This window comes from Toxotes jaculatrix, chromosome 22, assembly GCF_017976425.1.
Source record: "Toxotes jaculatrix isolate fToxJac2 chromosome 22, fToxJac2.pri, whole genome shotgun sequence".
NCBI lineage: Eukaryota > Metazoa > Chordata > Actinopteri > Toxotidae > Toxotes > Toxotes jaculatrix.
The window spans coordinates 10,158,711-10,175,565 of record NC_054415.1 but is presented as its reverse complement, the minus strand read 5'-3'; the positions used below and the strand labels follow the sequence as shown (position 1 = coordinate 10,175,565).

At 41.8% G+C, this 16,855-nt stretch overlaps 1 protein-coding gene across 4 annotated transcripts in view; it reads right to left on the bottom strand.

Moving 5' to 3' along the window:
* Nucleotides 1–16,855, bottom strand: part of dock4b (dedicator of cytokinesis 4b) — a 104,584-nt gene that overhangs the window by 57,096 nt on the left and 30,633 nt on the right. For all 4 annotated transcript variants that reach the window (XM_041030055.1, XM_041030056.1, XM_041030057.1 and 1 more), the window contains exons 3-8: nt 15,321–15,361; nt 13,769–13,824; nt 13,563–13,659; nt 12,837–12,985; nt 10,191–10,275; nt 4,907–5,058 (exon numbers count right to left, since the gene is read on the bottom strand). In XM_041030055.1, the coding sequence (XP_040885989.1) occupies nt 4,907–5,058; nt 10,191–10,275; nt 12,837–12,985; nt 13,563–13,659; nt 13,769–13,824; nt 15,321–15,361 (580 nt within the window). The remainder of the gene's footprint in view (nt 1–4,906; nt 5,059–10,190; nt 10,276–12,836; nt 12,986–13,562; nt 13,660–13,768; nt 13,825–15,320; nt 15,362–16,855) is intronic.

Below are 16,855 nucleotides of genomic sequence, written 5' to 3'. Positions count from 1 at the left end.
TAAAGCTGTCTGAGGCCCTGAAACAGAACATGAGACAGGAGAAAGACAGGCAGACAGGGAACAGAAACTGAGGGTTAGCGAGAGAGAAAAAAGATATACAAAGCTTGAATTACTGAACCAAATCCCCAACACTGAACGTCTGCATCACAGCCGACAGCAAGCATATCCACACATGGCTCCTCCACGGCCTGAATAAAATATTCATTGTGTTGTTGCATGTTGTGGATTCTCTCTGACACTTTTTAGCCCAGATACTGGACTGTCAGCAAAAATAGTGATGGGTTACAACAGAAAATGTACAATTTCAGTCTTGTAACTGCCAAACTGGATGTCATAAATCTTCTGGTTGTGACAGGGCTAGACTGAGACCATTATTTGCAAGGTGAATACGGAGAGAAAATTAACCTGTTAAGTGCTGGTAAATGTCAAAGATACTGTGTGTGATTTAAAGCGTAAAATATACAAGAATAACAAATGCATGAGTCAGACAACAGTTAAGTGACTAATAAGTTGTTTTGTATGACACTATTTAGCATAACTGCCATACTAACGCTAGCGAATGAAAATAAGTTGACAAGTCATGCTAACAACACTGGAAATTACACTACAGCAACAGTGTTAGAGATAGAAACTGGAAAAACTGACAAAGCATGTGACAGACAAGCGGACAGACAAGAAGACAGGAAAAGACAAATACAGACCTATGGACTACATCCCTCTGTTAATGAAACTGTCAACAGAAGGATACAGACATAACAGTCTATAGCCATGCTAGCCTCTGTGAGGCTGTTGTTAGGCATTACATCTACACTCTCACAATGACAATGCTAACGGACTGATGTTTAGCAGGTATAATATTTACCATCCTCAACATTTTAGTGTTTTGCGTGTGTTGGACAAATTAAAAATGTGGCCTGATGATGGAGTTAGGAGAAAAGTCAGTCAAAAAATTTCATAGTAACCCATCCAATGGTTGTTGAGGTATTTCAATCTGGACCAAAGTGGTGGAAGGACCAGCCGACTGACAGACAGAGCAGACAGACAGACACTGCCAACCCCAGAGCTATGATGCTAGAAGGCTAAAAATAAAACTATAAGCAGCTACACTGAGACCACTGGAAGAGGAAACTGTAGCTGGCATCCTGTCTAAACATCACTGAATCATACTTGGGGATATGTTGAACATACTGTATAGTAAAACTTTAACATGCAAAACTCCAGAGCTTCACAGCACAGAATGAACTGTCTCAAAATAACAGCTCTGGCCTCAAATGACCCGTAACATCTCCACCCCACCCCCCTGCCTTCACACAGGCGGGAAATGAAGTGCATGTCGGGCAAAAACAGAAAGGACGGACACAGATCGCCTTTTCACTCTCTTTGTACTCCCGTCCTCTCTCTCTCTATCTCGCGCACACGCTCAAAGACAGGCAGCGGAGGCATCCTGCTGGGCCCGTCTCATCCTGGCTGGCGAGCTGTGGGCTAATCCAGTTAGGTGACTTTCACAGTCCACCGATAAGCAGAGAGAAAACCTTGTAATGCACCAGCGCCTGACAATGAGCCAAGTAGCTGGCACGGCTAGCCGCACGCTGCTACAGTCAGTCCAGTCTATCCTATATAACTTGACTTCATGCTGCATACAGCTGCATTTGATTAGGGTGTTTTATAATCATCTGAGATATTAAGAGCTCTTATTACAAGTTTAAAAGTTCTCATGTCTCTTCCATGATGTAAATAAGAGGCTGTTTCTTGCACTGTAATTCAGTGTTTTGTGTATGTAGGGCAGTGGGCCCTCATGTTTGAATTAATTAGGCTCCTGATAATTAATTATACAAATGCTTATGATTTTTCATACATGTATTCCTTCAGTAAAGTTCTCCTTTTATCGACCGTATTGGAGCGAACTAGTTGAGAGTCAGTTTGATTTAAGATGCGGTTGTTCCTCATTAGCTGCTCTCCATAACTTTCCAGTCCATTTATTTGGCCATACGGAGACGGATTCCTATGCATTAGACATGAGACTTGCGTGCACATTCCCGAACCCTAATTAGTGCTCTATTGTTGAAACCCCATCTACCAATTAACAGCCACTCCTGCACAAAGAGACACACATACACAATCCCTCTCTCCTTCTCTTATACACCCTCCCCTGCCACCTACTCCTCTCCCTCACAGCTGCAGCGTGTTGATCACCCGAGCTAAGAGGACCAGTGTCCCCCAGCGGGACCTTATCTCCCTCTATCACCGCTCGCATTAACATAACATGAATGGCCGATTTCCCTCCCCTTCAGGCCCCCATGGCACTCACTATTCCCTGTCCTGATATCGATGATTGCATTAGGAGCTGTGCGTTCACCCGACATGGGGGCGGAGGGGGGGGTGGGATATCGAGTGACTACCATGTAAAATAAAGGATAAATTAACTGCCACTGCTGCCTCCCACCCCCCTACCCACAAAAAATTAAAAAAAAAAAAAAACCTAAATCTACCCCAAGAGGCCACATCAAAAGGCGAAAATGACTTCAGAATGGAGCAGTGAAGGAAAACTTGAGCTTTAAAGAAAGACGCACACAGACAAAGAACTGACACAGGAGAGAGGTAAAGAAACATGAAAAAAAGACACACAAGACACACACCTAGCCTCAGCTCTACACAGACAAACAAGCACACGTGTCCAAGTCCAGCCATCCATGGGTGACCTTGTTAGACAATAGCAGAGGTCACACTTGGAAGAGGGAAGTGTAAGTGTGTAAAAAGTTAACGTCATAACTGTGTGTGTTTAGTCTGCAATAGCCACAAAACCTACATGACAGTGAGAGCAGCAGGATCATGTGTGAGTATGGTACAGTATGCTCCTGTGTGTGTTTGTGTGTCTGTGTGTCCTGCTGAAGACCCATTCAAGGAGTCTGAATTGAGCACAAAGAAGCTGCCACGGTGCACAGAGGCTGCTGGTGTTGGCATGGTACTGAGACAACGGGTCGGACCCCCATCTGGTCTCTGACACACACTCACACACAAACCACCAGCATCGAAATGGCTTCCTGCCAGACAGTTTTTGCGTAAATGTGTGTGTGTCTGTTTATGTGCGCGACCAGACAGTGTGAGACAACGCTGGCGAACTGCCATGGCAAGATTTTCCTCGAAGACAACTGATGCGATTGCAACACACACACACACACACACACACACACACACACACACACACACACACACACACACACACACACACACACACACACAGACACACACACAAAATTAGAACCACAGAGACACAAAGGCTAAGGTCTTTGACTGCCTTTATCTCCCAAAACTGATAGAAAAATTGTAATTACCGTAGCTGATTTAGGAATCAAGATAAACTGTTATGAGAAAACTCAAGCTCTGTATCAGTTCATTATTATAATATGTGCTGTATTGAGTTTGGAGAAATGAGCATTGTGTTTGTAATGTACACTGAATCTCTGAAGCTGCTGTTGTGTGACAGATGTTTTAGCTTAACAACTAAAGCCGACTTCATTATATTTCATAGAATATACTGTAAATCAACCTCAACTGCTTGACAGAGCTCAAGGATTCTAATTACTCTTACCTGTCTAAGGTACTCAATCTTTTAAAGTAGCAAGAAGATAGAGAGAGAGAGAGACAGACACCGAGAAAGGAAAAGAGAGACAGATAATGACGGGAAGAGAAAGTGCTTCAAGTGGAACTTAATATGATACCACTGGACACTAATTTCCCACTTCAAGACAAAGCGCTCGGAATAGGAGAAAATTTACCTTCATTATTGCCAAACCTTTTACCTTCCATCACGATTTTGGTTGTACGAGTTAAAAGGAGACTAGAGAGCATATTTAAATATACTTTGCTAATTAAAAGCGCTTCTGATCCACTGATGCATTCCGTGCGTGTGCTCGTGTGTACACCTGCAGATCTGTTTGTTCAGAAAGTCATCTTTCTCTCAGATAAACCACACCATGAAAACCAAACAACACTGCACGTTGCACTGTTTGTAAAAATAGAACCTCTTTTCTTGTGTGCAATTATTCACACAGTACGGGGAGGAAACCACGGATATTCTCCGTGCAAGGTGTTCAAGAAACTTAGGTCAACCAAGTTTGCACATTAGCTAGTTTTTCTGTCAGGAATGTGGATGAATAATGAATTAGATTTCAATAGAAGTAGAAGTGGAAGTTATGCTCTGAAAAAAAAAATCAAACAATGAGTCCCATCAGTGTCACCCTTCTTTCTCTGATGTGACCCTGTGGGGCGGAGAGCAGCGTCAACACAAGCATGACTTATCAAGAGAAGCCTCGGTGTTGCCGTGCTCATTTTTCAGCCCACTCCTTCTCCTTTGCCTGACGAATCCACTTGTTTGTGACATGAAATGCAATTTGCTTTGAACTATGAAACCGAGGACTTTAAATTCAGTCTTCTATTTGGCCCACGCCCGATCCGTAGACTGTGGTGTGTGTGTGTGTTGGTGTGCGTGCATGCATGTGACGTGTGCAGACTCCCATGGTGACAGGCTCTTTTATGTGGACAGCACGGACACTTTTTATGTGAGAAAATAACGCGGCCCTGCCCATTTTTATGTGTCCAAGTGCACTTTAACAACCTGCTTCATTTAATAAATCTTCATTGATATAATTAGAGCGAAGGGGAGCTATTAGAGACGTTCCCTCTCCCACCCGTGATCACTCATCAGCCCTTGTTGCGTTTCTGTAGATTGTGCACCCAAAGAACGCAATGAGCATACAGCAAACAAAAAAACACAAATAACAGAACCACAAAAAAAAAGACACTTAAACCTCACCACATCACAGTGATGAAAAACACTAAGCCTAAGCATGATAATCCATCATTATTTCTTACAGTAATGGGGGATTAGTATCTCAAAAGTCTGTACCTGAGTGGCCGGTTCTCTCGTCCATCATAGATATGGAAGAAGACCTCAAGCTCTTCTCCCAGATTGGCGCTCATCAGGCTCTTCACGTGGACAAATAAATGATGGGTGCTAGCAGGAGCAGCAGTCTCCTTCTTACGATGCCGATGTTCCATCTATGGAGAGAAGAGGAATATGAGCCACAATCTACTGGTATTCTGAGCAAGGACATTTTAAACTATACAGAAAATGTAAAAAAAAATACAAAATACAGAAATAAAAGAGATTGACAAAAGTTTTGAGGGGGTGGATTTGGAAATCCATGAGCTCTAAATCCTAAAAGATCCTTAAATACAGGATCAAAGTTTATCAAATACAGTTAATGCTGTGGGAAAAAAACAGCATGTGGTTACATCTCTTTTAATACGTTCAGGAGCTGCTGTATTTAGTGTTGAGTTTCTCTGTCAAAGATAAATAATATCGTTCTGAGACATCTCAGCGTCTGGAGGAGATTTGCTGCACATTTGCATATATATTTGAAGGCACTAAAAAAACAGGCTAACATATAGATTTTATTGATACAGATCGAGTTAATATAGCGTGTAATATGGCAGACTGTCAGCAGCACCAGAGGCTAAGATATGAGAGTCTGAAATGTATTGTCTGACTATTTCTTTGTTGCAGTCTTGGTGCCTAAAGAAACAGATGAGACAAAGGATGCACTTGCTTTGCATACAGATGTGCACATAAACACTTTTATACATAAGTACTTGCAGATTTATTTCTTCACTTCGGGCTTTCACAGAAATCGATTATAACTCGTTTACCTGCAAAAACACATTTCACATCTTACATCACCTCAAAGGGGTATAAAAGCAACAAACTCGTATTTCACTTTATTTATTTACCTCAAGCGTTTATCTTTAAGAAGGCTAATTATTTTCCTGACACAAAGACATAATGGTGTTTGCAATTTGCACCCCTTTCAATTGGTTTCTTAATCTCTGAGAAGTAGGACCAGAAGCAGTAAGATTCACACTGAATATAAATGCTAAGAGAGGAAGCAGTCAAACAATGCAGCACAAAGTCACATCTCGGTGTCTGGCAGCGCAGAGGCAGTGTCTGATATTATGTGCTATATTAAGTCAATCTATAGCGAAAGGATCAATAAAGCCTCAGACAGCATGGTGCGGCTTTGTAAATACCATCCAGATCAACTCACACATTACAGCTCTGTTTATGAGAGACTCATCCTAATCGGCTGTCAACATCCAAAAAATACAAGGACACACACACACACACACACACATACAGACACACACACACACACAGAGCACCAGATGGTCAGTAGCGCCACTGCCAAATTTTGCTCCATATTCACTTCTGTAGTGGGATGTAAAGAGGTGGGAAGGGAGGCAAGAGGAGGAAGGAACATGCAAGGGCAGAGCTCAGTAAAGCACCATCACAGGAAGGGATCAGTGAGCATCAAGAGCCAAACTGAAACAGAAACTGCTTCAGTACCAATCACCTGCTACAGTGTATTAATAGAACATGTATTAAAAAAAAAAAACAGGAGTCTTCTTTCTAGTGAAAGTTTAGTTTCATTGAAGTTTCCTTCCGTTTTGCGTGGTGCTGCAGAAGCAACCATGCTGAAAACGTTTTGCTGGGGTATCTAAAGGAATAGTTCAAAACTTTGGGAAATACGATTATTCTAATTATCACTGACAGTTTCATGTCAGTATGGTAAATAAAAACTAATAAGTCAAACTCAGAAGACGAACAATAAGCAAGCATGGCTCGTGTGACAAATATACCAGTAGTCTGAATTTGATTGTTTCATGTATTACAAATACGCTGTTTGGCAGCTGCCTGTCAAGGCACCGATGTTGCCATGTGCATGAATACACCCAACAGTGCACTTCCGGGGGATGACAATATTGTTTTGACAAAAAATAAAAACTAAAAAGGTAACAAAAAGCTTAACCTGCAGTATCTCAGAGATGGCTAAGTGGGAAAGTGATTTTAATGCAGTTGTGAAATGGGAGATAAACAGTGACTGCCTAGAGGGTAAGAATTCAATCTAAAATATATGATGCTGTGGAAAACAGTTGACTGTACTGTAAATAAAAACCTATAAAAAAAAAAAAACACCAACATGGTCCTCTAAGACTTAAACATGGTAAAACATTATACCACAAATCATTTTACAATTGCAATATCTGTCAAAATGATGAATCTGTTTTGTGTTGTTCTGACTGCTCTGCCCTATCTGAGATCCCAGAAGAAAACACTCTGGAGAATGATCTAACAACAAGGCACTAACACTCTTTCTTTAACCAGATCAGTTCCTCTATCCACAGCAGGGCTGAGCCGGTATTTGACGCAGAATGACTAGGTCCTGGAAGGCCTAATTTATGCTGTGGGATTTTATTACGAGGTTATTTTCAGTGTGTCATTTAAGCTGCCCGGCGGGAGCAGTGTGTGGTTCTATGACAGCTTCAGCATGACTAGACACAAAGCGTAGACATGACAGTCTTGGAGTAAGGCTGGCAGCCCTGCTGGCATCACATTATGCTGCGGGTAACAAGGGGAGTCCGAGAGAGAGAGAGCAAGAGAGAGAGAGAGATAGCTGAACAGAGGGAGCATGACCATGTGTGTGCCTGCCCAACCGTCTTATTATTGTTCACTCTGTAATCTTTTCCTGAACAGCACGAAGCATCACCAAATGGAGTGACTGTCGAACTACAAGGAGCTTCTAAAAAGGAGAGAGGGGTCAAACTAAGGCCAAAGAGAAACTTTTACATCTCTCCATCAGAGCTGTCTTTCATCACTCACTTCTACATCACTGTTTAAGCCTCTTTTCATCCCTCTTTTAAGCTCGTGGGAGGCAGACCTGTGCGGGAAGGGAGAGATGCATGTGCAGGCTTTTAAACGTGTATGCATCTCTTAAGCGATAACTGAAGCCACGGAGGAAATTTTTGCTGCAGCGTGTCCCGGGCCAGGGCCTGAGCTATCTATCACCACTGTCTGATCTGCAACCGTTAATGAATCTGACGTTCTGGGACCTAAACTCTGGTCTGTTCTGCTCACGCTCAGCGCTGAACTCTCTCTCCAAGGAAAGAACTAGGAAGTTAGAAGCTGACTTGCCTTGAAGATGCAGACAGCTTTACCAAGTGATACGACTTAGCGTGAGACCAGGGAGCCAATTAGGGATTTGATAGTTTTTTTCCCCCCTCACTTTCAAGCTAGTACCAAATAAATTGCTTCAAAGAGTGTCTGTTTTCAGGAGTCACATCAAACGAGACAAATAAAAACGGTGGAAATCACTGTGGGTATGTCACTACTACAAGTCATCCCTTTCACAATACACGTTAATTTGATCCATTGTTAATTTAAAAGATTCATTATTGAGGCTTTTATCAATCAAATTCATCATATATATTCTGTGAGATCCCTGTGTGAAATCTCTCTCAGAGCACTGACAGTCCTTCCCTTCATCCTTTCCCTTATCCCCTTCATTTCTCACTGGGCAGATTTCATATAATTCCTTGACACAATGCAGCAGTCGGGCTACATTTTCCCACAGTAACACCCCACTGCCATTTTAGCACACACACACAGGCATGCATGCACACACCAGGTAATCCCCATCTCAGTCTAATTAAGCCACACCACAGCGGCACAGAGCAAGACCGGCACAAAAAAAAAAGCTTCCCTCACAAACAAAGATCTTACTGCAAAATACTGATTTAATTTGGGCTGTGATGGTGTGTTGTGACTTGGCGTGAGCGAGTGTGTATGTTTTTGCATGTGGATGGCAGCAGTCAGTGTCTGTCCCTTTATCTTTGGCCCAGTATAGGGGAATCGCAGTCATTTGCTCATTCTGCACACCGTTTAATAGAGGTGCATTAAGCTTTCATCCTGCTATGCCCGCTTTTGTTTTGACTGACAAAAAAAGAAACAGATGGATTAAGAGCTTCAATTACCCCTGCGAAGGGAAAGCCGCCACAGTGTGAGTGTGTTTGTGTATGTGTATGTGTATGTGTGATATCATTCTCCCCGCACTGTATCAGGGCAGAGAAGTGGTTGCCACGGTAACAGCGGTTGGGGCTTGGAGACAGCGGGAAGGAGAAGCAGAGAGGGAAAGGAAGGAGAGAATGAGTGAGAGAGACAGGGGGACAGATGGAAAAAAAAAGGAGAAATCCAGACATTCAACTAACCATTTTTCTACATGCAAGGACGAGACACTGATACCAGTGGCTAACACTGAAACTGAGTCTGTTGTTTGTTAATATTGTGAAGTCGCTAATAGGCTCAATAGCACAAAATTACCAAACAAGGTTAAAGTTTTTATTTATGCTCTAAGTGTTGCTGGAGTTTTGACCTTTTCAAGCTCTTAAAGTGCTCTGACGTGAAGGAATCCAAACCGGAGACTGTTTTCCTAAATGCTGTTTCCAAGGTTAAGAATAAAAAAACTAATAAATAAACATCTATGATTCTATGACACCGGTGTCCAAGATTTTCATGTCTCTGAAACTGGAAATGTGAGGTCACAGTAATCCCTGCTTTCCACAGTTTATGGGCCTGGTGTGCTTAGCTGCAGTCTGCCAGTTCTCACACCACTACCTCTGCCACCTGGCAGCTTTGAGGAGGAGGTTTCAAAGACTTCTGTCAGCGAGGAACAGTTTCTCACATAACCTCAGAGGTTATCTGGGAGCAAGGAGGTACTAAAGTGAACACACTGGTAAAACATCTTTCAACTGTCAGATGCGATGAGCTGAGGAAAGTGTTTTACAAAGCCGTTTGCTTGAAGCAAGTAGCAGCTGCGCATCTTTGACTGACAATTTAAAAATATATTTTTTCAACAGAATGATAACCCACCAGATATGCAGTTATGAAGACTATACATCTATCCATTCATTATCTATACCTGCTTATCCTGTGTCGGATGGTGGAGCCTATATCCTATATATATATATTTATAGAGCTGCAAAATGGCAGGAGCCCATTAACATTCATTTTCCCCCACTGACAATTTTATGTGACTCACAGTTGGAGCTCTCTTGGTTGAATTATCAGTACAAAAGATTAACAACTGCTTTGGCTCGTACAAACTTGCGTACAGAACAACAACTTGTCACTAACTGTCACTAAGGAGGCCGAGATGAGCTCTGTTCAGAAGGGCAAATGTTTTCTAAAATAAAGAGCTGAAACAGGGTCCGGTAATCACCTGCACTTCACCTGCTCGACTCATCTACCCCTAAAGAGAGTGGATGAATATCGAGTGAGGAATTGTAAGACCACTCACCAGTCTGTAAAGCTCTGTGACACTGATTTCGTCTGGATCCACCATGCTGAACTCTCGTCTGGGGACCAGGTCCAAGCCAAGTTGTCTGTAACACAAAGACACGTACAGTAAACACACAGTGAGGATGGGAACTATGTTGAGATCAGACACATTTTGCAGTGATATGTAATTCAACAACAAAGTGAACAAACACACACTATGTAAACCCACAAGTGCACACACGTACATAAACCAGTGCTGTCAGATCAGCCGTGTCAGTCGTCTAAATAAACTTGACAGATCATCCTCCTCTCTGAGGAGCAGATGAAAGAAAAAACTCCTCTCCCTTTAGCCCCCTGCTATGCCCACTGTCCTCTTTATCCATCTTCCTCAAACCGCTCCAATCCTTCTTTTCCTTTCTCCATCCTTTAACCTTCTCTGCTCCCTCACGTCCTCACTGGTTTCCACAAACAGCTCTGCCTCTCACTTTCTCCCTCCTTCCTCCTCCTTTTCTTCCTCCTCATCCTCCTCTAGGCTGGCTCTCTCAGTGGAGCAAAACGGCACGCTAGACAGTGTCTCCTTGTCAGCAATAAAAGAGACAGGCCTGGTCAACCATACAACAGCCCACAAAGAGGGGCTGTCCAACCACCTCCTTAATAAGGAAGAGGTTGTGTGTATGTGTGTGTGAGTTTTTGAAGACAGCCCACAGCAGGGAAATGAAGGAGAGTGAAGGGTAAAGACAGACAGAAAGAGAATGACATAACTTTTTTTTTTTTAAATTTCACCCCCATGGCATGGAGAGGAAAGAGAGGAGAAAGATTGAGTGAGGAGTGCGCCTGCAGGGAGGGTAGGTGACAACAAAAGACAGAGGAGCAAGGAGAGAAGAGAGAGCCAGAGAGAGGGAGAGAGAGAGGGAGAGAGAGAGAGAGAGAGAGAGAGAGAGAGAGAGAGAGAGAGAGAATCTGAGAAAGAAGGAAAGACAACTTAAGAGAGCTGCGAGAAGCTCTAAGAACGAAGCTAAGAAGGAAGAATAAACAAGTAACTGAATCACGTATTTGGTTTTATTATAATATTCTATTTCTGAGTGAAGAAATGGGAGGGGTGGTACTTTCATTTTCAAACTCGGACATCCAAGACTTTACAGTTAGTTGTGGAGAGCTGCTACATTAAAAGCTATGCTGTCAGAAAATCACACATATTTGGACCAAGAAGCAAGAGGAACTAGCAACCAAATGGATCCACATCAGCAGGATACTTATCAAGCAGCTCAAATATGGGACATCACATGATCGATCCATGTTAAATACAACTTTTCTGTCATTCATGGAGAGCTGCTAAACCAAAACAAACACTGGTCTCATGTTAGCTTACATAAAAAAGCTTTCCAATGAGTTCTGAACAGTGAGATATAGAGATTTTAAGTTTGGGAAAAAGAGAACACTGATACTGGATCAGTACTCAGTATCAGCAGATGCCCGAGTTTTCGGAATCAGTATCTGTCGCATCACTGTGGAAACTATGAAAATTTGGAGAAATAGACTGATAACGAACACACAAACGAAGGCTTTGCCATTTTAAAACATGACAAAGTACTAACGCTGCTAAGTCATGTTGCAGTTTGTAGATGTAAGAGAAGGACGGAGGTGGAAAGAGATGAGTCCAGAGCTGTCCAACATTGCAATCTATTCCTCTTTTAGTACATAATCACTTTGAAAAACAAGGAAAATGAAGTTTTCTTCACTCAATAGCCCTCTCAGTTGCCATCCTCTCTCTTTCTTGCTTGTTTTCTTCTCATTTGCACACACACAGTTTCTCTATCTCTCTCTTCTTATACCAGTTAGAAAAACCAACTACATATGTCAATAAACAACAAACAAAAAAAACCCTCAAATTAACCCTCATCCTAATGACATTAGTGGCAGCCAGTGCCTACTTTCTGTGTGCGTGAATGAAGTTGTACATGAGCTGTGTTTGACGAGTTGCCTGCAAACTTTGCCCCAATAGCCCTGTGTGCCTTTGGAAAGTATTGTCCCCACTGCAAGGACTTAATGTGCTCAGGAGCTGCATTTTTGTTCCTCCAGTCAAAACACTTCTGAGTTCCTCAAAAGGTTCTTGGTTCCCTGGGAAAGTTTGTGAAGTGGAAACTGTCTAATAGGCAACAACAATAAGCAAACATGGAAACGTGAATTTTGTAGTGCCCTGCAATAAAATATCTGCCTATTCAGCAGCCAACTTGCACATCTCAGATTTTAAGTTCAAAAAGCAAAACTTCAAAGTCATTCTGGTTCAAATCTACATCACAGTGCAATAAAAATAAACTTTCTACAAAAAAATAAGCTGACAGTATTTCTTCTGAAGGATTGCCAGTCTTAAGCAAGCCTCTAGTCACTGGTATCTGGTTTTCATACAGTACTGTAAAAAGAATGGATTCCAGTGGTTGAGCAAAGGGTAAAAAAAATAAAAATATCTTTTAAAACTTGAAGTGAAATAACTTTTAAGTCATGAATTATAATGAGCTAAAAGAAAAACAAACAAAATCATCAGTAAGGTCCTTTGAAATGCAACAATAAGACACAGTATGTGTGTAGTTGGACAGAAACTGTGCTTGAAACCATATTTGGACATTTGAAAAGAGCTTCTCTTCCTCTCTGCCCTTCTTCTACTCACTCGTTGCCCCAGTCCAATCTGGCTGTGATGTGCTGCTTGACGTCTCTCATGCGGTCATGGGTGAGGTGGCCCACTAGCACCTGCCTCCTAAGGTCCAGGATTTCATTCATCACGTGCCAAAGCCGGTGGAACAAATCCCCCTCATTCTTCTGTAGAGGGAGAAAACGGAAAGCATGGACGGAGAAGGAAAAAGAGAGTCAGTCAAAGGAGGTGAATGAAAAGAGGAAATTGACAGAAAGGAAAGGCAGGAGGAGGACGATGATAAGATAAAGACGGAAGACGCAGATAAGAAAATGAAAATATGCAGTTGCAGTGAGCTGCACAAAACATAAGTGAAAACAAAGTGACGGAACAGACATTAGAGAGCCAAACTGACTTTTGAGAGGAAGAGGGGAACCCAGGGAGAGAAGCAGAGACTTAAAAATGGATTTGTGCAAATTAGCTTCAGTGTCCTGCTGCTTTTTTTGCCACAAATTTATGCACTTTGATCTGCGAGTATTCATCAGCTCAATTTAATCAGCACCCCAGATAGCTTAATAGGCCACAAACACAATCAATCCAGCTAATGAATGTGTATGAAAAAGCTTTGACTGTTTGCAGCTTTTGAATTACCCACAGCAAAATAAATTCCCTTCGTGAGAAAACCTAAAGGGGCAGCTTCGCTTAGGCAGCAGTGATATTTAAATCGATGCAAACTATGTGCGGGTTCATGTGTGTGATTCTTACCACATAGAGTTGTTTCCACATGGCACCCCAGTCTCGCAACGTTGATGTCATCTCTGTGATGACCGAGTCTTCAACAGGGATGACTGTCTCAAATTGCCTGCAAACATACACGCATGCATAAGAAATACAGTTCAAACCACCTCCATCACAACCTCCACATATAAACACACATGAATGAAAGAAGTGAAAGAAACACAGCATATTACCCTTTATTCTTGACGTGGGCATTTTTCAAGTGGATGTAGCTGGAAGGGAAGATCCCCTTCGGGCCAGAAGATAAACAGGTTAATGAGAAGCACTTCAAATGAGTCATTCACTTTGAGGGGCGTTAGCGTTTAACTGTTACCATGTGGAAATGATGCACACAATCAATACAGTGCTAAGTGTGTCTGTGGGTTAAAACAGGGAGAGAGGAGCAGACAGAGAGATAAAAGCAAACAGCAATGGGATTTAGGAGACTTAAACTTATGTTTAAGTATCTCTGGATAAATGCAACAGACAGCGCCCTTACATTTCTGTAAGACCAGGTCAGACCAGGTCAGCTATTAAAAACAGTGCATATATAATCTGTGTGACAGAATCTTAAATGCAGAATGCAGTGGTTTTGTGGCCTACTGTTGGAAGTAATTCAATGTGTTCTCTGATCCATATTCTTCATATTTGTTTGCACTTTATCTACTTAATATTCTCATTCTGTTTCTCCTAAATGTAATTTAATTGTTTTTTTTTTTCAGTTGAACAAGAGAGAAAGAAGAAAGAAGATGTTTCTTCATTTTATTTACTGTTACATTTTTTTTAATTCCATTTTTCATGATAATTGAGTGTCTAATGATAGAGGAAATATTATTTCAAAAAGCCCCTTGAGGCCAACAGCTGATAGGTGATTATAGAATATATAATAAACTGACTTGAATGTGAGTTTGTTTGGCCAAATCATTGACAATCCATTATTAATTTCATTATTTACACCTGCACTTTTCCTACTGTGACATGTCAGTGAAAAAGGCCTATTATCAGACAAGCTGCCTCCATTAAAGGCCCTGTACACCCACACCGGTGCTTTAACTTATTGCAGCTGATTAGACCTCTGTTCAGGTCGAAGTAGGTTGGCGCTATGCTGGAAATTACATAATGCCACCAACCTCCGCAGAGAGGCTACCAGTAAGACTAAATCTACAAATAGACCTTTTGAGTTGTCATAGAAGGAAAAACACAGGAGTTAGTAACAACACTGACAACAATCAACGGGCACAACAAAACTAATAAGAGAGTGACAGAACTGTCAGCCAGGCGCAGTCTTGTACGTGCCCACACAGACCTAAAAAGAGCTCTAATCAGGCACAAATAATTCGAGACATTTGTGTGGATGGACCATCGCAGTGTGCAGGGGTTTAGCACCAACTTGGCAGCAGATGAAGGGGCAGCAGCTAACCACACGCAGCTGATGATACCAACATGCTTTCTCCAGGTAAAAGTGTTTACTTTAACCAACTGAAATATTTTGATAAGAGTAGAAGTGCAGCTGGTGAAATCTGTCACTGTCAGCTCTCATCTCAGCTGGCTAAATTACCAGTTGTGGCTAACAATGACAGGCCTGAAGGAGACTTTTAGTTTGAAATCCCTGCTCTGCACACAGCATACTAAAAAACATAGAAGGCATCAGTGCTGAATGAGTGTGCAAATGAGTTATTAAAGCAACCTAAAGACAAAGACAAAGCAAAACACCCACAAACATGCCAAAAAAGTCAGTTCGCTCACCTTGACATTAGGATTCTTCAAGATGAATCCTCGGTACCAGCCTGCAGAGAGAGAGAGAGAGAGAGCACGGCTTTAATTTCCAGTATGTCACCATGAATATTACACCTCTATATCTTTATATCTGGCGTGGACTGCAGAGCCGAAGAGGTGGAGAAATATGGAATACTGCATATTTAATAACAGAAGGGAAAGGAGATGCATGCATGTGTGTGTGAGAGAGAGAGATGAGATGTGTGTTTTGACAGTGATTTAATGATTTAACGATCCAACCCTTCCGACAGCTGCACGTACAAAGAATTTCATAACAAGCTCACCGTACATTTATTTTTATTCCCATTCAATGTCATGTGAAAAAAGGGACTGAGACCTTAATGGATCACTAACAAGGTATCTCACTGCCAAATGAGAAACTTTCCACCGCTAATAAACAACGCCAACTTCGTTTCAGATGGGGTTTTTTTTATATGTCAAGAGCATTGTGCATTTGCTTGTCTCAACAACCTGTGTACACAGTGACCACAGGCTAATGCACGTTAGAATGAGTGGGACAAACTTGTGAGACACAAAGCCACTGAAAGCTCTGTAAACCTCACTGTGATGCATCTTAACAGGTGTGAAAAAAACAAAAACCCGACATAGAGAGGAAGGTGAAAAAGCTGCGGCTTGCATGCGCTCACACTATTCTCACACAGTACGTTGCTTGATGCTTTTCCAAATCCCAGCGCTGAGAGAAACAGTGTAATACATTTACATCCGGGGCTTTGAGCTTTGATGCTCTCCTCCAAACTGACGATATAAGCTCATCCCACTGTTGCCGTTATTGTAAGTCCCTCCAGATAAGAGCATTAGCTAAAATGTAAACGTATTAGATTATTCTAATCACTGCTGGGTTTGGTGCAGAGCATCTGTGACTTTAGGTAGTGTTTTTCTCCCTGATTTGTTTCAGACATGCATGGTCAGAATAGTGTTTAGTAACTTGTCTGTGGAACATATGCTTCAGTATTTCCTAGATGAGTTAAATGCTGTGGCAGCTCTTTGCAAGGTTTTATAGTCAGTCAAGGAGGGAACACATCTGTAATAGATCAGTAGGCTGTGATAACTGATCAATGCTTTAAATCAGTTCTTCATAACCAGGGTTATGTTTACTCCCGGGGGATACTTGAACATGAAATGACTGTGAACTCATTTGAAAATTAAATCTGGGTGATACTGATCTTTAGTAAATATTATTGACACCTGCGCAGAACCTAGTTAGCAAGCAAAGAGGTTGAAATGATTAACAAAAAGTCATGGACGAATGGCTGAAATGACTAAAAATAATTAACTTAAACCTGAAATAGTTAGAAAAAAGCACTGGAAAAATTCTCAATGTTCAGCTTCTTCTAAGTCATTGAAGTCAAAATTGAATTACTGAGGCGTGTTTTCAGGAGACAGGAGCCACATGTCAGTAGAGGCACGTTCACTACCAAAGCTCCTGTGTTTTGAAGTGTCAACAGTATCAACATGAGGCAGAGCCATTAGTCTGGCTCCTGTGC